This window comes from Micropterus salmoides, unplaced genomic scaffold (genome assembly GCF_014851395.1).
Source record: "Micropterus salmoides isolate LMB-PRFRI ecotype aquatic unplaced genomic scaffold, ASM1485139v1 Ms_hic_scaffold_1, whole genome shotgun sequence".
Classification (NCBI taxonomy): Eukaryota; Metazoa; Chordata; class Actinopteri; order Centrarchiformes; family Centrarchidae; genus Micropterus; species Micropterus salmoides.
In genome coordinates, this window is record NW_024040040.1 from 46746191 (window position 1) to 46768171 (window position 21981).

The 21981-nt window shown below is 37.6% G+C and overlaps 1 protein-coding gene across 1 annotated transcript in view; it reads right to left on the reverse strand.

Annotated features, from left to right (window-relative positions):
- Positions 1-21619, reverse strand: part of myo3a (myosin IIIA) — a 62115-nt gene extending 40496 nt beyond the window's left edge. The window contains exons 1-5 of the mRNA XM_038731479.1: positions 21215-21619; positions 17784-17967; positions 15168-15302; positions 4765-4869; positions 4501-4600 (exon numbers count right to left, since the gene is read on the reverse strand). Coding sequence (XP_038587407.1) covers positions 4501-4600; positions 4765-4869; positions 15168-15302; positions 17784-17951 — 508 coding nt within the window. The 5' untranslated portion in view covers positions 17952-17967; positions 21215-21619. The remainder of the gene's footprint in view (positions 1-4500; positions 4601-4764; positions 4870-15167; positions 15303-17783; positions 17968-21214) is intronic.
- Positions 21620-21981: the final 362 nt, after the last annotated feature.

The following is a 21981-nucleotide window of genomic DNA, read 5'->3' on the forward strand; positions in this document are numbered from 1 at the left end:
ATTTCACTATGGACCTTAATCCGTTCTTTGAATACGGCCAGTCAGCAAACACTTAACTGGCAGATGACAACTTAGGAGGTCATGTGTTATCTGCGCAGTTCTCCTTCGTCTCAGGTGAATGACATGACATTACTTAATGCCATGGAAAGCTGAAACAATCCGATTTTTGCATTTAAATGCGAGTCACATATGTGTGGCATGGCTGATGTTTCAATCTTCAACCAAAACTCTAAACAAGTCTAAGAACCTACATCCATGCCAGCAGCTCTGGGAGGCTGTATTTGAGCTAAATGCTAACTTCAGCATGCTAACATTCTCACAACGACAAAGCTAACATGCTGATATTTAGCAGCTATAATAATCATGTTTTTCACCCTTTTAGTTTGCTAATTAGCACTAAAAACAAAGTACAGCCAGTATGGGTCATGAACCAAAGTTTTGACCTGATGATGGCACTAGATAAAAAGTTAAGACATCACCAAAATTATAACAATTTATCTTGTGGGGAACATAAATATCTGCAATAGTTGTTGAGACATTTCCCTCAAAATCACAAATGTGAACGGTGTTGCTATAGGAAATTTGAAGGTATCATTAGCGTTGTGAGGGTATATCGCAAATGAACTGTAAAAGTCTGTAAATAATTCTGGGCCAATCCATCTGGTAGATAAATGAAAAGCTTGAGCTTCTGATAAAAAGGAGATTGCAAAAATCATTATTACCGTAAAACTTTAATTAAAACCCTAGTCCCTAGATTTTTACAGGCTTGCCCTCTTGAGCTAGTTCAAAGCTGCTTACACCATGCATACAAATATAAACGTTTAAATTTTTGTCAATATGGACATGCTACACATTGTTAGATCAATTAGATTCTCCACAGAGAATTAGATTAATAGATTTACCAATATGATCGGTCTCTCTCTCTCTCTCTCTCTCTGTGCTTGAGGTTGGCCTTGATGGGCTGTCTCTTGGAACTAGATCAAATGAATTAATTATTATTAATTATTATGTTTTCCTGATTTTTATACACCTTATATTCATACTGATTGAAATAAACAATTTGAGAGAAGGATTATTAATTTAATTTAATTTAATTTTACGGTACTCATCCTCTGGGCACCATGAATGTCTTTGTTGTCACAACATTTCTCTAAAAAACTATATCAACTGCTGGTGGCGCCAGAGGAAAAATGAGGGGATTGCCAAAGTCTGTAGAATTCATCTTCTGGGGACCATGAATGTCAGTGACAAATTTCATGGCAATCCATCCAATAGTTGTTGAGATTGTTCAGTGTGGAGTAAAGTGGTTCACCGACAGACCGACAGACAGACCATCATTGCCATCCACAGAGTCACACCGCTAGAGTGGCTACAAAATGTATCTGTGTCACATCAATCAGGACGTTTTTCACTTGTCGTGTGAATGGGACTGAAGTTTTGTCTTTTCTGTTTTCATCCACAGCTTCACAGGGTACAAAGAATACAGCTTAGCACTACTTGAGGTGACAGTTTCAACCTTTTTATATCATATTTTAGTCACATGGTGAAGCGAATGCTGCTTTGGGCATCATTTTCTCACCTCCAATTTGTACCTCTATTCCTGCCTCCCCCTTATCTTTAATGTCCACACTTTAGCATTCAGCATTAAGTTCAGATTTCATTATAAACCCCACTGTTTCCTGTCACCAAGATAATATTTGCGTTTGTTTTGAATAGCAAGCAGAAATATAAGGGCAGATAGCAGTGAATACGCATTCTGACAAGATAAGGTGGAAGTGGGAACTTGATCGCGGCCGATAGTCCAGTTGCTTTACAGCAATTACTCTTAAAATTAATGCTGTAAAGATTTATTGGTGATAACACCACAACTTTAAATGTAATTACTTTCTATCTGGTGTTCAGGAGCTTCTCTCTGAACAACATGCTGAACTAACAGAGTTGAAACTTAGCAATGCTTTTATGTAACATATTTCTTTTCAGGCATACTTCCACAGATACTCGTCCCTTCCTATCTTAGAGATTCATTACACATTTAGCCAAGAAACAATTGATAAGATGTACTAAAGCAAACCAAATCTGTATATCACAACAGAAATGGTTAGATTAGATCAGTTGTTTGTGATGCCTTGATTGTAATAGCTTCAAATAATAGCGTCTCGTGTGTCTAATATCTTGTTTGTATTCATTCTGCAACACTGGTTACTTTTGATTTATAACAAAGCTAGTAATACCAAGTGGTAGGTGGTGGATATGTATAGATATTATTTATATATAGATAAATACATAATCAGAATGATTTGCATTACAAATCAAACAAATAGCCCATTAAATTTGTTGACAAACTAACAAGCTAACATTTGAACTAGATGTGTGCGGGTTAAGCCCCTTTACCTCCACATCACTGGTGTGTTAGCTTTCCAGTGGTTCAGTGACCATTATTTACATAATATGTTCAATTATTCAGATTTGTATGATGTGTTTGTACACAATTATGCTATGCAACATCAGAAATGTGTTATGTCTAACTTGACCTGAAAAGCAATATACTGCTGTCTAACTCATCATGAAATCTTACACATAATTCTACTAAAATGATTCAAATTTCATACTTTGGAACATTTGTATAATTACTAGTTAAATATTTGGAACAGTATCTTCATTTAACTTCATTACATTAACTAACCCAAATAAAGACTGGTACTAGACTTGGCTGTTTTGACTTTTACAGGCAGATATGTAACTGACATTCTTATAAAGAGGGACTTATAATGCATTACCAGTTAAGTGTCTTTCTCAAGGACACATTGACAGGTCTCTTTTCTAATCTGTGGCATTTTCAAAATTTTTACAGTTTAGATCATTTGATTATAAAATGTCACATACATCAAATTTGAAAAAGAAACTGTTTCTTGGTGTTTGTTGATATTGTTGATAGTATTTTAAAGGCGCAGATGACTATATGAACGGTACTATTTAATACAGGTCCAATTAACAAATAACTACTTTCAATGACATTTTGCAAATAATATTACACTTTTACTTCACTTGTTAAAAATAATATTGACTAATTTGAGTTTTATCAACCTTCAGCAACTAATGTGAACTGTTACAAACAATCTCAACTTTTAGTCACTGTACACATTAACTATAAATACTGTATGTTGGTACTTTGTTTGTCTTCACTAACCACGGTGTGTTCTGCTTGAACATGTAATTTTTCATCCATGAACATATATGCTAATGATGCAACAATGCACAAAATGAATTGCTTGATTTAGTACTAGACTGCCATTTTTCAGTATACAGCAGCAAGAATAAGATAACAGCCAAATAATAAGCGATGCTTCAGATGAGGAGGGGTTTGTAGGCAAACTGAACTTTAAATGCAATAAAACAGAGCCAGGGTTTGGTTAGTGTAAGAGGTTAGGTGGTGTAACTTTATGTGTTAAATGATAGTTTTGAGTGATTATTAGATTTTGTTCTATATATATATGTTCTATATATATTTGCTATAGATGGTTGTGTGTTTACTGGACCATTGCCTGGCCTGAAAAGTTGGTATCAAAGATAAATGTGCAGTTAAGAAAAGGCGCATTAAGCAAATGTAGATGTTTGCTATACTGACCATTATAACACCAAAAACATTATAAATGACCAAAAAAATGAAGACTATCAGAACCCAGGATGAAGCTACTAACACCAGATGTAGACATCACTGAAGATTTATGAGATGCACAGTTTGAATTACATCTCTAACTTCTTAATTCCTGAAGACCTCGAGGCTTTCCTTCTTCAAAACTGGTGCAATAAACAGGTGTTGAGAATCATCTTAGTGAGGAGGAAGAAGAAGCTGCTCTGACGAATGGCCCTGCTCCATATGAGCTACTTCACATTCACATATCAAGTGATTCCATTAATACCCCCCCGACTCCCCCTTCCTCCTCCGTATGTAAGAGCTGTGCACTTTGTGAAAAAGGGTTTTTAAGAGAAGCCCACAATTAGCAGACTAAATGCAAACCTACACGCACGTTGAGAGGGGATTTTATTTGTAATGAAAACAGGCAGCTGGTTTTTCAAGCCCTTAAAGAAAACAGGGATGAGTCATCCCCTGGAAATAGTCAGAATCACTTTGCCTATCACAAGAACTATGGCTGTGCTGCTCTGAGCGCCTCATTTGGTTAAGAAAAGCCAAAAGCAAATCAGTACAAACACAGGATGAATAGCAACAATCTCCTCTGCTGTCTGCAGGAGAATGTAAAAGATAGGGTGTAATGGAAAAGTATAATGATCTACCACCTTGTCGGGTTGTGTAAATGTATTCCAGCCTCTCAAGGAAACTAATTAGTGGCGCAATTTATTTGGCAAGCGGCTGAAGGTAATGGATTTGACCCTCTTCGGTTAAATAGAGCCATAACATGATTTTCACTGATTAGAGGATAGTACAAAAAAAGAGACATGTTGTTAAAGCTCGTCTCTTGCAAAAACAGACACACAGCGTACCGAAATCCACGAGTTTGATCCCTCCATGCGTCGTCAATAGGATGTTATTGCCTTTGACGTCACGGTGGATGGTCTTGTTGACGTGCAGGTGCTGGAGGCCCTGTGGCAAAAAAAAGAGGTTGACAGCTTTTTCTGAAAAGCACCTGCCTTCAAAATTATCCTGTTTAAAATCTTTTCATCGCAGCAGTGTATTCAGTGGGAGGTTGCTCTATTGAGCTCTATAGTACAGCATTGTCTCACCTCGTGCACATTCAAAAGGCTTACCATGAGGGCCTCGTGCAAGATGTAGGCAATAATCGCTTCGTCCATTCTGTCTCCTCTCTTCAGCATGCCTTTAGCCAGATCTGTCACAGAGCCACCATTGCAGAGCTGCAACAGAAAAAAAAACACAAAGAACAGAGAATAATGAGCAAAAAGCTCAACATGAGTCAGCACTTATAGCTGAACTTATACAATATGCTGAGATCTGGGGCATCTGAGATATGCAGAATTTCACGTGGGGGAAACAGCAGAGTGTGAAAACGTTTTTGATCACAAGATTTCACAGAGAGAAAAGAGATGCTGAAAGTCATTCTGTCAATCTTTTAGCAGCTTATCTCTCTGAGGCAGCTTAGCGAGAGGTGAAAATCGTACCCACGGGGGAGAATGTATATTTTGCGTGCAGGGTTTAAACTAACGCTGCGATGACTAAGCAGGGTAAATATTAAACAAGCACAAATGATCTTAAATTGAAGTACATCATCTTAAGTCTTCAGACAATGCCACGGTTTATATTAGAAATTACACACCTATTACACAACATTTTGTACTGGAAACAGAACAAACTAAGATTAAAATCAACAGGGACGTTTGATTTCATGTGTATTTATAGGAGTTTCGTTGAGGTATACTGTGTCTAGATATGGACTGCATCTTCAATAGCTCTTGGAAAATTACAGAAAATTACCCAGTTGGTTGCCTTGGCAACAATAATAACCCTTAATTTGGGTCTTTCTCTGGGAGATGCCTGAGGTATACAGAAAAAAAGCTCTAAGATGTCAATCACAGTGCTGGGAACTGTAAATTGTAGATTCTGGATGTGAACGCTGTTTGTAAACACAGACATCGCTCTGTGGGTAAAAGATATCATCTACAGAAGCCATAAACATCCAAACGCATCCCTCTTTCCCATTTGTTGTGAATATTCTGTATTTCAACGCATCTTTAATCCTACCCACATGCAAAAACATTTTGTGTAAGACAGGAAATTTCCATCATATCTTTTTGTGTATTAAACACTTGTTCTTGTATAATTACACTAATTTCCCGCACTTGTAAACTGAAAGCTTAATTAGGCAATAGACGTGCAGTGGTGTGTGGTTATTTAGGATAAGAATCAGTCCCCTGTGGCGATCATACTAAAGAGTGCAGCAAGAAAAGTTTGCTAACAAATAACTTATATACCACGGCATTAACGCAACTATAGGTTTTTAAATTGACATTTAAAATGGCAGGGTATTGTACACAACAGCACATCATGGTGCATTTAAAATGACACACAACAGCACATCATGGGGCTTATAGTGCATGGTTAGGGAAATAAGACCTACAGTACTACAGTAAAACGTTGCATAATGGCACTAGAAAAAAAACATGATGGCACCATTTTGTATTAAGATTTTTAGCATTTTTGCTTAATAAATGACAATTATGAGTTGTCAGTAGTAGCTCTAGTTGTACTTAAAGACATCATGATCAATGCATCATTGTCCATTTTATATGTTGGAACAATACACTGTGAAACTGATAAAAAAAAGTACACCAGAAAATACTAAAATGTGATGAGACGACAGGCCCCAGGTCACAATCATGTAAAAGGCTTCCCACCCCTACAACATGTTAGCAAGAAGTCATTTTGTTTCTCTTTATCGTTGTTTTACATCTCTTTGTAGTCATTTTGTTTCTCCTTTTGATCTTTTTTGAAGTTATTTTGTTTCTCCTTTTGATCTTTTTTGAAGTTATTTTGTTTCTCTTTATGATTGTTTTACACCTCTTTGTAGTCATTTTGTTCTCCTTTTGATCCTTTTGTAGTAATTTTGTTTCTCTTTATGATTGTTTTACATCTCTTTGTAGTCATTTTGTTCTCCTTTTGATCCTTTTGTAGTAATTTTGTTTCTCTTTATGATTGTTTTACATCTCTTTGTAGTCATTTTGTTCTCCTTTTGATCCTTTTGTAGTAATTTTGTTTCTCTTTATGATTGTTTTACATCTCTTTGTAGTCATTTTGTTCTCCTTTTGATCCTTTTGTAGTAATTTTGTTTCTCTTTATGATTGTTTTACATCTCTTTGTAGTCATTTTGTTCTCCTTTTGATCTTTTTTGAAGTTATTTTGTTTCTCTTTATGATTGTTTTACATCTCTTTGTAGTCATTTGTTCTCCTTTGATTGATCCTTTTATAGTAATTTTGTTTCTCTTTATGATTGTTTTACATCTCTTTGTAGTCATTGTTTTTCTCCCTTTATGATTGTTTTACATCTCTTTGTAGTCATGTTCTCCTTTTGATCTTTTTATAGTCCTTTTGTTTCTCTTTATGATTGTTTTACATCTCTTTGTGGTCATTTTGTTCTCCTTTTTATCTTTTTATAGTCCTTTTGTTTCTCTTTATGATTGTTTTACATCTCTTTGTAGTCATTTTGTTTCTCCCTTTTGATCTTTTGTAGTAGTTTCCTTTTGTTTCTCTTTATAGATTGTTTTGACATCATCTTTTTGTGTTTCTCCTTTTGATCTTTTTTAGTCCTTTTGATCTTATGATTGCATCTCTTTGTAGTCATTTTGTTCTCCTTTTGATCTTTTTGTAGTCCTTTTGTTTCTCTATGATTGTTTTACATCTCTTTGTGGTCATTTTGTTTCTCCTTTTGATCTTTATGCATCTTTTTGTAGTAATTTTGTTTCTCCTTATGATTGTTTTACATCTCTTTGTAGCCATTTTGTTTCTCCCTTTGATCTTTATGCATCTTTTTATAGTCCTTTTGTTTCTCCTTTTGATCTTTTTGTAGTCCTTTTGTTTCTCTATGATTGTTTTACATCTCTTTGTAGTCATTTTGTTCTCCTTTTGATCTTTTTATAGTCCTTTTGTTTCTCTTTATGATTGTTTTACATCTCTTTGTGGTCATTTTGTTTCTCCTTTTGATCTTTATGCATACATCTCTTTGTAGTAATTTTGTTTCTCCTTTTGATCTTTTTGTAGTCATTTTGTTTCTCTATGATTGTTTTACATCTCTTTGTGGTCATTTTGTTTCTCCTTTTGATCTTTTTGCATCTCTTTGTAGTCATTTTGTTTCTCCTTTTGATCTTTATGCATCTTTTGTAGTCATTTTGTTTCTCCTTTTGATCTTTTGTAGTAATTTTGTTTCTCTTTATGATTGTTTTACATCTCTTTGTGGTCATTTTGTTTCTCCTTTTGATCTTTTTGTATTCATTTTGTTTCTCTATGATTGTTTTACATCTCTTTGTGGTCATTTTGTTTCTCCTTTTGATCTTTTTGCATCTCTTTGTAGTCATTTTGTTTCTCCTTTTGATCTTTATGCATCTTTTTGTAGTCATTTTGTTTCTCCTTTTGATCTTTTTGTAGTAATTTTGTTTCTCTTTATGATTGTTTTACATCTCTTTGTGGTCATTTTGTTTCTCCTTTTGATCTTTTTGTATTCATTTTGTTTCTCTATGATTTTTTTACATCTCTTTGTGGTCATTTTGTTTCTACTTTTGATCTTTTTGCATCTTTTTGTAGTCACTTCGTTTCTCTTTGATCGTTCAACATCTTGTTGTGGTCATTTTGTGTCTCTTTGTGGTTGTTTTAAGTCTCTTTGTATTAGTTTTGTGTCTCTTTATGATTGCTTTACATCTCTTTGTAGTCATTTTGTTTCACTACATGATTGTTTTACATCTCGTTTTCATAATTTTGCATCTGTGGTCATTTTGCGTCTCACTTGTTTTGTTTGTCTTTGTAGATGTTTTGTCTTTCTTTGCAGTCATTAATAATTTGACATTCCAACAAGAAATGAACATGAAACAGTGACTCGGAACAGGAACTCTGGCCCATTCAGTAAAACCTCCATGCACTAGATGCTGAGAGTGAAGCGAGTCTTTGACCTTGACTAAGCGATAGCATAAGTTTTCAACGCCATGCCTCCTGTCTGCCTATCAATCTAACTATCCACCAGGAGCCCAGAGAGCTGTTGCAGAATGGATGGCATGTATCTCAGCTGCCATGTATCTCAGCTGCCACATGGGGAGCTTAATCACTCCTTCTCTCTGCTATCAGATGTGCAGACAAACAGCAGTTAAGCAGAGAATACCACAGAGGCTTTCACAGACAGCCTGACGTCAGTCCACATCACTGCAGCATATCACCTGTCATCATTAAATTACACAGGGCAGACAGACAAATCCATATTAATGAGAGGTACGGTGCCCTAGATTTAGCAGAGCTAAATGTTAGCACTCTCACCTTAGCCACAGTGATGCTCAACATGAACATTAATTATTTGTGATGTGTTGAAGACTGAAACCTCTGCAGAGTGGAAACGACACATGAAACTTTAGACCTGGTTTGATTTACATCTTGTACAGATTAAACCAGATTTCATAACCTTTCTATGAGGTAACGGTCTGGGTCCAGATATTTAAACACAACTTCTTTTCTGAAACAAACTAATTCCCATTAACTTGCATCACTTCATTAAACTATGATAGTGGTTGTAAAAGTCAGTGGGGATTACAAAACAGCCAAAGAGAAGAGATAATAGCTTAATCCATTTACATTTAAAAAAAATAAAAAATATAATGGCAAATTGGTCACATTAAAACCTCCCATTCATTTTAAGTTAAAAAACTTCTAAAAAAAATTGACTTTAATGTCAAATATGGAGCTTTATTATGAAGCTCAATGCTACTGATTTCATTCAAGATTTGTTTTTTACTGCCAGCTGCCAACAAGGCATCACCATTAAGGAATATAAGGTTTCAAGAGGAAAGTCAACACAAATGCTGTTGCCTTATAATTATATATTATATATTTTCTATTATAATAATATAAAAAGGTTAAAATCCATGTCTTCATCTTGTCACATGAGTTTCTACAGAACTATCAGTTTTAAAAGAAAAAAACTGAATACATTGAATATTGAGTGGGATATTCTCCATTACAAATGAGGTCAGGTGTTTGTTTTGTCATGTAAATGAAACTAGTTGATCAAAGACGTGTAAAAGAAGTAGTGGATGAAACAAATGTAAAGATGAAACAAACACGGCTGCCCCCTGACTCAGTGAGGATAAACCACGGCGGCTGTTAAAACACACAGGTGCTGACTTTTTAGTCCACTATCTTTGATGTTCGTTTATATTGTATTTTTAAATTCAGATTATAGGACATATGGATTTGCATCATGTCTCCAACACACTAAACAAGCGTGTGTGTTCCTGTGTGTGTGAAACGCTGGGTCGGCTCCAGAGAAAAATGGTCCAACTGTTACTGTGTCCTTATCGCTTATACGGCAATAATAGCTGAGGTGTCCACTTTCTAGTATCCATTTATTGAAAAGTCCGAACAAGGAATACCATTTTAAACCTCAATGAATGACCGTAGAGGTTGGGGTACGAGGGCAGGACGAGTCAGGACAAAGAGTAATGGGGGATAAATGCAGGCAGCAGCGATTTATTTATGACTCTATTTTTTGATGAATTCTTGCAATATAAATACTATAAAAAAGAAATATTTTATTTCCTGTTTGATTCACTAACTATGAAAAAAACCTAAGAACCAAATGGGAAATTATAATATCTTAAAGTCTACTAGGGTTTCCTCCATTTCTCCTTTCAGATCATCTCAAGCTCTGTCAGACAATGAGATCTAGTAGATTCAAGTTCTCCTGTTGGATCAGGCCCATGTTCAGTGTTATCTCAGCTCTGTGCTTTAAGCCATTGTCATGCTTACAGGTAAATCTGTCTTAAAGCTTGCAGGTGCGTTTCCTTTCTTACAAACCTCCTTTGTTTTATTCATAATTTTCTCAGTCTTGACCAGTCCCTAAATCACAATGCACAATTTCTACTAAAGTACTTTACTTTAGTTAAATGTTGAGGCACGTGTACTTTCCTTCACTATTTCCATTTTATGCTACTTTATACTTCTACTCCACTACATCTCAGGGGGCTACATTTATCAGCTACAGTTACTCATTACTTTTCAGATTAAGATTTTTTAGATTAAAAAAACACAAGTTTTTAAAATACAATTTATCTAAAAAATAAGAAAACAGGGGTTTTACCAACAGGCTTGGGTGGTATTTATTTTTTCCTACCTTCCTGATATTTCACTGGGGTGTGCGGTATATAACAGTATTTGTGTAAAAAACAACAACAACAAAAAAGTAAAAGCTGTGCAGCTGATGAAACAAGTCATTTTAGCACCTATGACAATGCCTGGCCTACTATGCTGTGTGTCTAATGTGTAATTAGAGAGCAAGCGGCAGGTGAATGCAGAGGAGCAGAGGAAAATGTGAGCAGTGAAGTTTAGTTTGTCAGTAAATAAAGACTGCAGCTAAAGCTCCATTGTGTGTGCGTTGTTTACCATCTGCTGGAAAAGTAAAGGGGTTATGGTGTTGTCGATGATGTCAGGCAGTTTCACGCGGCATTGCCTGCCTACATTAAGAGTACTACAGAACATCAGCTCAATACAACATCTCCGTATCAGTTTAATAGAAAAAGGAGCGCCTGTGTTTCAAGATTTCTAAATACCCTGGTATGCTGAAATACCATAATATTACCCAAGCTTGCTAACAAATCTACTAACAATTTAAGGTTCAAATCAATATTTTAAAATAAAACAAAAATTTGAGAAAAGAAAAGTCATTTGTGGAGCAGAACGTTTTCCTCTTTCCTATCCCATTAATCATTTCACAACCCTTTAGATTTGTGTCGTGACCCTTTGCAGGAGCCTGACCTCTAGGCTGGAAACTACTGGACCAAACTACCTCGCTGTATGTAAAGCAAAACTAGCTCCACCAACAGCCAAATGCTACTTACACACTATTGCAGTATTTGCAATCTAATAATGTAATCATAATATATCATAATACATTTTACTGTTACTACTGTTACTTTTACTTTGACATTTTAGGTATATTTAGCTACTACACTAATATTTTTACATTTTAATATTATGACTACAGGATGTGTAATATAGTATTTTTAGATAGTTGTACTTTACCTAAATAAAATATTTGAGTACTACTTCAATCACTGCCATTAAATTATTTGTCTCTAAACTCTGGGTGGGATGTCATATGGTTGACTTATTAATCAGGAATGAATCTTTTCAGCCACTCTGTTTAATATAGTGTAGAGACAGTCTGATGAGTTTTTCCATCACTCAGAAACTAAAACACTTAAAGATGCCAATTCACTTTTGGTCCTGATAAATGCCCCTTCATGCCCAGTTACTTCCTCCATTTCCTAATGACTGAGCGCATTCATTTTTAGAAACATTTTGTAAGTATATAATTCTCTGTGAACTGTCTGACCTTGAATTGACAGACGCATGACTCTCTAAAACACAAACAATTCAATTTTACACTGGCAGAAGTGGAAGTTCCGCATTGTTGATTAATGCAGCACCAACGCAGCATTAGATGGATGGAACACCAGCTTTTAGAAGGAGAAGATAAGATAAAACTTTGTTAATGCAGAGGGAAATTGACTGCATTTTTCTGTGTAATTGTTAAGCCCCGATCAGAACGACCACTGTTTTGCAGTGGGAGGCATCTTTTTGCAGTTGTTTTCTATAGGTAGTAAGAGTTTTGCGCACTGCTAACGCACCCTTGGCATCTCGCATTTGCAAGATGCACTCATCAGGGTCTTATTCTCTAATAACTGCTGCTACTAGCATTTTTATCAACGGTAGTAACGACAAAGCAGTAGTGAAAGAACTAGCAGTTAAATTCTGTAAACAACCATTTTAAATTATGCAATATAGGCACAGAGTAATGCTATTTCAATTAAGCATTATGACATAGTGACTTTTCATTTCTGCATAATGGAAGACGAGATACATCTTTCAGATGAGCTTTTAAAGGGACCAGGGATTAGTCCAATAATCCCTGGTCTTCATATAACAGGGTCTCTGGATGAAAAACGGGAGCTCAAATAAATGCACATCCAAATCAGGTTTGTTATTTCCAATTAGAGAATAAAAGTCGCTCCATCATTGCTATCTTTGAAGTATTTTTAAACTCTGGGAGCAGAATTAGGCCTTCATACATGAAAGCTTGCTCCTCTTTGCCCACATCCGCTATCATAAAGGAGCACACTACAGAGGCAAAGCCAAAAGCTTGCAGACCCCAATGAGGGGCTAACAAAGTAGAGGATGCAATTTGTATGAATTCTGTTCATAATGAGCGGTCTGCTGTCAGTGCAGGGCAGAGAAAGGCTCCTCTCAGCAGAGCTGGAGGATGGAAAATTACAGTTTAGGAAGGAGGGATAGTAACCATGGTGAATGACCACCTCACTCTCTGCTTTCCTGTCTCTTCACTGCTAAAACCCCTTGTGCATCTACTCAAGAGCACACACATATGCACACACACAGAGCCACTTACTAAACTGTCAGGCAGTGATTTCAGCCTCAGGATTAGCCACCAGACTTGGACTGCTGGCTGCAGAGTTTTGCAAGGGAAATGTTGAAAATGAATATGCAAACCACAGAGGAAACACGGAGTAAAGAAGGTAGCAAAGCTAATTGAATGAAAAACCTAACATGATACACAACAACCAACCACTACAGTGCAAAATAAGAACTATCTTATCAGATAGAAGGCACCATGTGGTCTGATTATTCAGTATCATATATTGTACTTGATACCGAGCAAAGTAATTGCTCTACAAAAGGTCAGGAGGAAGGACAGTGATGAAAAGGGAAAGAAACACAAGCTGGAGAGGTGAAAACTATCTACTGGGTTAGCATAACACTGCTGCTGTTGATTCAAAGCCCGTTGAGCTTGGATAACAGAAATGGGAAGGGGGTTATTGCGTTGTCCATGATGTCAGGCAGTTTCACGCAGTGTCACCCGCCTACGTTGAGGGCGTACACTGCAATCTATCAGCTCAAATATAGCACCTCCATATTAGTTTAATAGAAAGAGGAGCATCTGTGTTTTTGACTATATTGAAAGTCGTACTATCGGGATTTCTACATACAGTATCCTGGTTAGGATTTGGTACCGAACTTCGTATTTTTAAGGGTACCAACTGTATTACTTTGGTACTACCGACTAGCAATTCACATGAATCAGTGGGTGCCAAATTCAAGAACAACGTACTAGTAGGGCCGCCCTCATATTCTATTCATTGCTAGAGTAGTTCGTTTTATACTATTTTTAATTCTATTTTACTAACAATGTTGAAATTGAGAACTTCTTTACAAAATTACAAAAGTACTAAAAAGGCCCAGATGGGTACCGGTAGCAAATGGTACCAATGGCACCCAACCCTAAACCTGGTATACCGTAATACGTTGATACTGCCCAAGCCTAGTGGGGACCATAATTGTCTGTACAATATTGACAACAGCATTAAGTGACAACATTAAGTAAAAATTATATGTTTCATCGTTCATAAACACTACTTCAAAGACCTTTGGGAGCGCTAGCTGTGACACTTAGCCAGCATTCTTTCTTATCAACCCCTCTCAAGTTTTCTGACCATGTTTACCAGACATCTCCAGGTTTGTACTGCTCCCCATCAAAGCAGGAACACAAATTACATGGTCAGAAAGTCAAAAGGCAAAGAAAACCCACATCCGCCACCGTGTTGGACCCTTCAAACACTTTTCCTCCTCTGAGGTTGACCTCCATTACATCTTTGTCTACAGCTTGACATTTCAAAAAAGGCTACAGCAGCCAATGACTTATGAAAGACGGTAAACTGGATAGCTGGAGGCAAAGCTTTTTTAGATGTACAGAAAGCAGCTGCAGCAGCAAGGTCCCCTTGAAGTCTTGCGTAAAATATCACAAATTCATACCTGCATGTAGTCATTCCTGTACACAACCAGGTGTAGATAGAAATAGGAGTTAAAACAAGGCCAACAAAGCTGACCAAGATAAGTAGAATAAACATAGAACTGTTATCTACATACTAAAATATATATAAAAGCAACAATGAGCAACAACATACAGTGTCTTTAGTGTATTCTACCCAAAATCCAAACTACCAGCGACACTTCGTCCGGCGCTCCAATGTGATAGGTGCATAAACTAATACACTGAGACAGCCCCTGTAAACAGAAATCCCTGCTCTGCTGCTCTCAGCAGGGTGACCACGACACGCGAGCCAACCTCAACCCCCAACACAGCCATGTTGCTGGCCTGCGACCAAATCCCCCAGGTGGCCTATAAGTAAACTCCAAGACTGCCCATGGTGGCTTAAACTGTGGCATAATCCCTGGCCAGATCTGGTCACCACTGCGTATACCTGGCGAGACATGCTGTGTGAAGTACAATCAGACCTTTAATCTGCACTTATACGCTCTATGTCTGCGCACAGTATACAGGTGCTGCTATTTATGGTGTCATATAGTCAAATATATGGGTTGTTGCAAACACATAGTGGCTTTTCTATTCAAATATTATAGGTTTTCCTACCTCCAGTGCTAGCCACAACTGATCTCCACATTTCACATCCTTCTTGTAGTACATCCCGTAGAATTTGACAACGTTGGCGTGGTCAGAAAGAGCTTTGAGGATGTTGTACTCCGCTTCGATCTCCTCATCAATATCCTGAAAAACAAGGAGAAAGAGCAGTTAAAATTACAAGAAAGGCACGTTTTGCTCATGTTTACCAACCATGTTTCCATGTTTGTGATGCTTTATGTGGTGGTGATACCAGCTTTCTAGATTAAATAAGTAGTTTTAGTTTAGTTGTTGGTGCAAATTAGATAAGAAGAACGATGCCACTCTCTTTCCTCTATTGAAAATATGATGCTGGAACCTGAAGGGGGTTAGATTAGCTTAGCATGAAGACTGAAAACAGGGGGGGAAGCTAACCTGGCTCTGCCAAAGGTTAAAAAAATAAATAAATAAATTTGCCTACCAACACCCCTAAAGCTCATTATTAACATGTTATATTTCCTAACAGACAGTTCGATTAAAAGAGAATGTTTTTTTGTTTAATTTGTAAAGGGCAAGTTACTTTTACATGGGGGGATTTCACTGAGAGCAATTCTTTATTTTTCAGGAACGTCTTGACACATCAATGGTACTCCACTGCAGTGCCCCTTAAAACGAAGCAATGTGTACATGTGACCCTCTCGTCACAGGTTTTGAATGTCTGAGTCATACAGTAAGCAGATCAAGTGATTTTCCCTTCTCAAAGTGTTTTCGTTGAATACCTTTTCGACACCAGAAGGGACGCACACTAGTCCTATTGTTAGAGATATTGTATTAAAAGAAATATTGGCATGACTCCCCAGATTTGTCTTGGTCTGGATACCACTGTGCTACTATCCACAGCACCTGAAGCAAAATACTGGACAGTGCTTTTACAACTCTGTACTTTACACCAAAAAATAGTCATATCAATAAATCACAAGTATTCTTCTGAAATGCATCATAAATGTCAACCTGAAACCTTGCACACTGTAGCATAAAGGGAAACTTTTTTAATATAGGTGTACTGTATGTAGGTCTGTTCATGAAATAATCAGTCCAGTGATTAAAACGAAGACTAGTGATCTGTAGATAATCATTTCAATAATGAGAAACTGTAACAAATTCACAAAAGACTAATGAGACTTTTCTTAGCATGACGGCTGGATTTAATAGATGAAAATGGCTGCTCATTAGAGCTGCTAAATAAGCCATACAGTTCACTGTACCTTTAAAATAGACAACAGAGGTGGTATTATCAGTCTAAACAACATAACACGCCATAACACCAGATCAGTGATGATCATGTTCTTTAACTGTTCTTTAGAAAGTACAAAAGTTTCCATTATCGTTCTGTTATCTAAAACTAGTGATCTTTGCTGATTACATTGAAATTTAAGATGACAACAATATATTGGTTACTGTCCCTCTTGCTCAGTAATGTTGTGTAATTTATAAATCTAGTCACTGTAGAAAATAAATCAGTCTCAAGCTGCCAGAAGTAACATCATGTATCCCTGCTCTGTGTCAAATTTGCTTCACACACACACACACACACACACACACACACACCTGCATAGGTGCCAAATGTGTTTTGGCTCAATGCTAAAACACTGCACAAGCCCAAAATTATCCGAGAACCGCCACAATACATCCCACTGATAATAATTCATCAGAAGCAATTTGCAGAGATAATTTGCTGATGGTTGTAGTTGGAAGAAAACTCCTTTTCTAAATGCCCTGTGCAGAGAATAAAGCAGAGCAGCATGATGTGTATCTTGCGGCTTACGGCTGAGCTAATGAGTCCTTCGCTTTGCTGCTGGTGTATCAGATCACCAGAGATCTGCTTAACATACTTTCCAGAACTTTTTACACTTACTATTCCACTGTGTAAAAGGGTTGCATCCTGTCTGGAAGGTCTTTCTACTGTAAGGTTTCAGGAATGTTGGGTGACACAGGTCTGGTCCTTTCATTGTTTACTACTGGGTAAGTTTCTCAGGTCACTTTTGATTTAAGTTCACTGAGCTAAGGGTATGGCACAAAAGCCCAACATGTAATAACACAACTCTTCTCAGTCAGCACACACTACATTCATGTGTTGTTGTGAAAAATGAAAAGTATACAATTCACAAACACTAACCTAAACCCAAAAACACACACAGAAATGCCAGATCCATATCACAAAAGAAGTGCTAGTAGTAACCAATGAGATATATAGCTTTTTATCACTGATTGACAAAAGCCTCAGTAAGTAACAAATGCATGACAATAAAATGAAATCTGGCAGAAATATACTGACTAAACAACTGAAAGGAAAGAGTGAGGTAGATGCAAAGAGAAAATATGGTTGGCCAGATCTAATCAGTGTTGCTGTCTAAAGCTCTAAAATGCAGATCCTATAAACACTATAACTTTTCCGCCCTATGCTGCCACCAAAGGCATAAACACACCACAAGCTTATAGCTGCTTTAAGGAGCACTGTCTTCAACACGTGCATGGTATGGAAACATGTGATCTTAGATTACACTAACAGAAGTAATATAATGGAATATTTGGACCTAAATTCAATGCTTGACTCAACTTTTGACACTCCAGATGAGAAAGTCAACTTACATGGATGGGATCCAGTATCTTTACAGCTGCTTTACTTCCATCAATTTTGTTGAGCACCTTGTAGACTTTTCCGTAGGTCCCTTTCCCGATCGTCTCGATGATTTCCCAGGTGTCAGTGGGATCTGGAAAGTTGTCAAAGACAATGGATTTCCCTGATTGTGGAAACATCTTCAGAAGAGATCTCCTATGAAAGAAATACACATGGGTCTCAGTTAGAAAAGATAAGAACGATAGAAACTGCAGTGTGCACAGGCTGATGTGCTTATACTTATTTTAATCCACGTGAGAACTTAGTTTTATCAGTGAAGAGTTCTGCTGAAGAACACAGAAAACTGCTATCCTTTTAACTACCTACTAATAGTTACAGTGTAACCACATGAGGGCCTTGTCTAGTGTTGAAAGTGCAGTCATGCTGGTTTGTTTGGGAATTAAACTGGAAGCATCAAGTGTTTAACTAGAGGATAATCCAGTGGTAGCTGGGGGTTTATTTTTTAACACTATAGTAACAGTATTTCATGGAGCTGCATGGTGTTACAGTGTTAAAGAAAATACATTTAAATACAGTCAGAAACCGTCCGTGCACCTTTCTTTACTCACTTTGCAGCCTTGTAACAGTTTAAGTCAGGTCTTAGTTACTGGAGAGACTTTGGAAGTAAATTTCAAAGGCTGGTTTGAGCTTAAAGTGTGATAAATTCCTGACAGTGTATGTTATGTTGCACAGTTTTCTCAGGCAACAAAAAAAGACTCAGCACTGTCTTTATCTGAAAGCACTCATCTGTATCACATAAGACGGGGTGTGTAGTTATTTCTGGGACTGATGTTACTTACAATCATATTGCATTTAACACGCCGTGTGCTAGGTGTTAGGTGCAGATAAATGATGCTTTAGGATTACGCTGTTGCTGGATGACATTTTGGCGCAAGAATGACTCACGGTGAATCAAGGGGTTTTATTATTGGGAGATTTAGGAAGCATAATAAACACTGATGCATATGCTTGTGGAATTTGATGTAGAACCTTTACACAGGTGCTGCTAAAAACTTATCTTAATGACTATGGCATTCAGTAATCTGTGGCTTTCTCCAATTTCATAGTTAACAAGTTGTCATTTAAAGAAGGCAGATAGGTAAAAATAGTATCTGATAACTGCAGAATTGAGAATTTTGCTGTGTGTTTGCTACTTTCAGAGCGAGTCAAAGCAGAGTCTTAATTTCAAAATAAACCTTCCATCTCCCCATGTTGTTCTTCTTTGTGCATTTGGACCAGTGTTGTAACATTTATCACATACGACCAAAACCACAACATAATACTATAAACCCAAGGTTATTAAATGCAATAACAGAAAAAAACAGGATTGTATCTTTGCAAGGAAATGTGCAAAGGAAAGTCAGTCAGAGCCAACCAAATCTTCATGTAAAGGAAAGCACTGCTAAATGCCACACAAACTCTAAGCCTCTAAGCACACCTTTCATAAAACTTGTTTCTGCCCTCACAAGTTTCACATTCAAAACTGAATCAACCCGAAACTAAAACCACATAAAAAGCAGAATAAATGGAAAGAAACTTACATTGTTCTCTAAATAAGACTCGGAACATTTTTGAAAAATAATTAATCCATTTCTGTGCAAAAGGTTAGCATAGGTGCAGCGGCAGGCCGGCCTGGCCTGGCTGAGTGTAAACCACAGAGGAGGAGCTAACGTGAGCTAATCTCACCAGCAATTCCCCTGCTCCGGGGCTGCCATTGGGAAACATCTCTAAGTGGTAGAAGATACGCTGGGATTAGCAGGAATTAGCCACTGTTGCAGCGTGAGCCTTTCCCCATATAGATGCCCATTCATACACAAAGGAAAGCTGGTTAGAGGCCCTAAGCGCACAGTGCTGCGGAGGGCCACTTCTCTTTTTCTTTCGTATCACCTTATTTATGTTCAAGGAAGATTGCTTATCTAAACCAGTTAGGATCACTGTGATGATTTAAATCAGTTTGGCTGAGTTACTGTGAATAAATCACTCCTGTGCATGATAAAACCGGAACACAGACATTAAGTTGCAGAGACATTATCAGTCATCGCCTATGCAGAGCAATTAGACTCCTATACATGCATTCCCATGTAGGTAATTGCACTTTTGTTTGCTTAATGTGCCTGAGCAACCTGCAGACATCTTCAATAATGCATCACCGCCTCTATATACGACAACATGCTGTGACACATGAGACAGGAGAGCGAAACCAAAGGACTCACACTGGACACCTCAAACAGGCGCACAGGCTGCAAGGAAATAACCCTTTAGAGGAGACATTGTGTCTGTTTGCATGGGGTTATCTAACCTTGTACGCCCGGGAGCACCGACCAGCTGTCACTTTTAGTTAGTTGTTTAGGAATGTGGCGTTAACCAGTCTGCCTACGAGTGCAGGCATAATGAACTGAACTTGAACTGAGTATTTACTGTGCAAACTGATGCACCACTTTGGTTCTGAAAGAAAGAATACAGATTTTATAAATGTCATTGTAGTCCAATTGTTTACACTGGAAACAACAGATGAATGACTCTCAGGGATATTTGATGTGAGCGATGTCTCAGCAGAGGTGTGGCCACCTGAAGCTCTTAGAGGCAAATTTGGCAAAAGGGGACACCACTGGCTTGGACTAATCTGTGTCGCTGATGAGTGGGTTAAAGTTTCATCTTAACCTTGGAACAAGAAGACTGCTGGTCTACAAGCCAAGATAATCTGGCTCACTGAACACATCAAAGTCAAAATGCTTTGACCTGGAGTGCACAAGTTTCGTGAAAGAATCATGAGATGCAAATGGCTGTCAGTGGAAGCATACAGATAATATCCTCACGCTACATCAAGCTGAAAATCCCATGTTAATTGGTTCTTGCTGTTCGTCTACATTAAAACAATGACAAAAGTATTACTGAAGCATATTTTTGGTGACATCATAAGAGGGCAATCTGTTCAGGGTTCAGGAGAAGTACAAAAACTATGACATGTTTCAGATAAAAAATCTGTCTGTTAAATTTACTACTGCTCGGCAACTAAACTAAACACACTAAACCACGCCGCTCTCTACAGATTTACATTCTGGCAAATCATAGCAATGATCAATATCATATTTACTGACCTTACTGATGGTGAGAGGTACCAGAGCGAACAGAGACACATGGATAGTAAGGGTAGTAGGGTAAAGCATACATGTAGACACATACACACAGATATACACACACATACTGCACAGGAAATCACATATACACAGCTGCAGCCACTCCCAAAGCTGCAAATAAGAAATCCAAATGAAGTAGCCAAGCTGACACTTTGCAAGTAAAGGATGCACGTGTTTTTAGACCAGCCACACAAACAGTGTTTTTTTTTTAGCATTAGAAGAGGTATTTAGTGACATCAAACCTGAAAAGTCATCATCATACTTACTCTTCTTTAAGTGCATGATAGCATTAGCCAGCAAAGTGTAGTTCCTGTGTGCTCCAACCTCCTCTGCTATGTTTCACATATCAAGAACAAGGAATGCATAAAGAAGTTATCAGGCTCACGTGATTAGTTTGAGTAATTCGTAGCCGGTGAGTCTGGAAGGGTCATAAATTAGCCTGGAGAAGACGAGCTAACAACAGGCGAGTGCAGCGAGGAGCGAGTCAGGTGTAACAGGCCATGACTGCACTGGAGCATCATTTAGCAGTGTCCCATTACAAAGGCTCTGCTGGGGGAAAGAGCCGCCGTGGGGCTGAGCCAGAGCCGGACTGAGAGTTCAGTTCAGAGGCTGATGACATCCAGCTACAGCCTGGTTTAAAATACACATGTTTGCTAGAATGTTTGCTAGAATGTTTACATCAATGAACCAATTATTTTGATATATTTGAACAATCATCAGTTTCCCTCGCTGGGGCCCAAACACACCCAGCTCAGTCACTGGTTTTGCCAAACCCCTGCTAGTGATTCCTGAGAGGTGGTGACTGATGATGCCTTACAGTCACAGCTGGAGGTCAGGAATTTTTAAATGCCGTTTGTTTACAAAATTTCCAACTTAGGACCTCAAAGCATTACAGGTGCATTACATTTTCATGAAAACGAGTGACATAAATATACTTACTCCTTACTTTCGTTCCCGTCTAGCTACATCAGTTACTAATCTGCAAAAGTCATGAATTGTTGTATATTTTTCTAATTATCAAATTTTCCTGAAT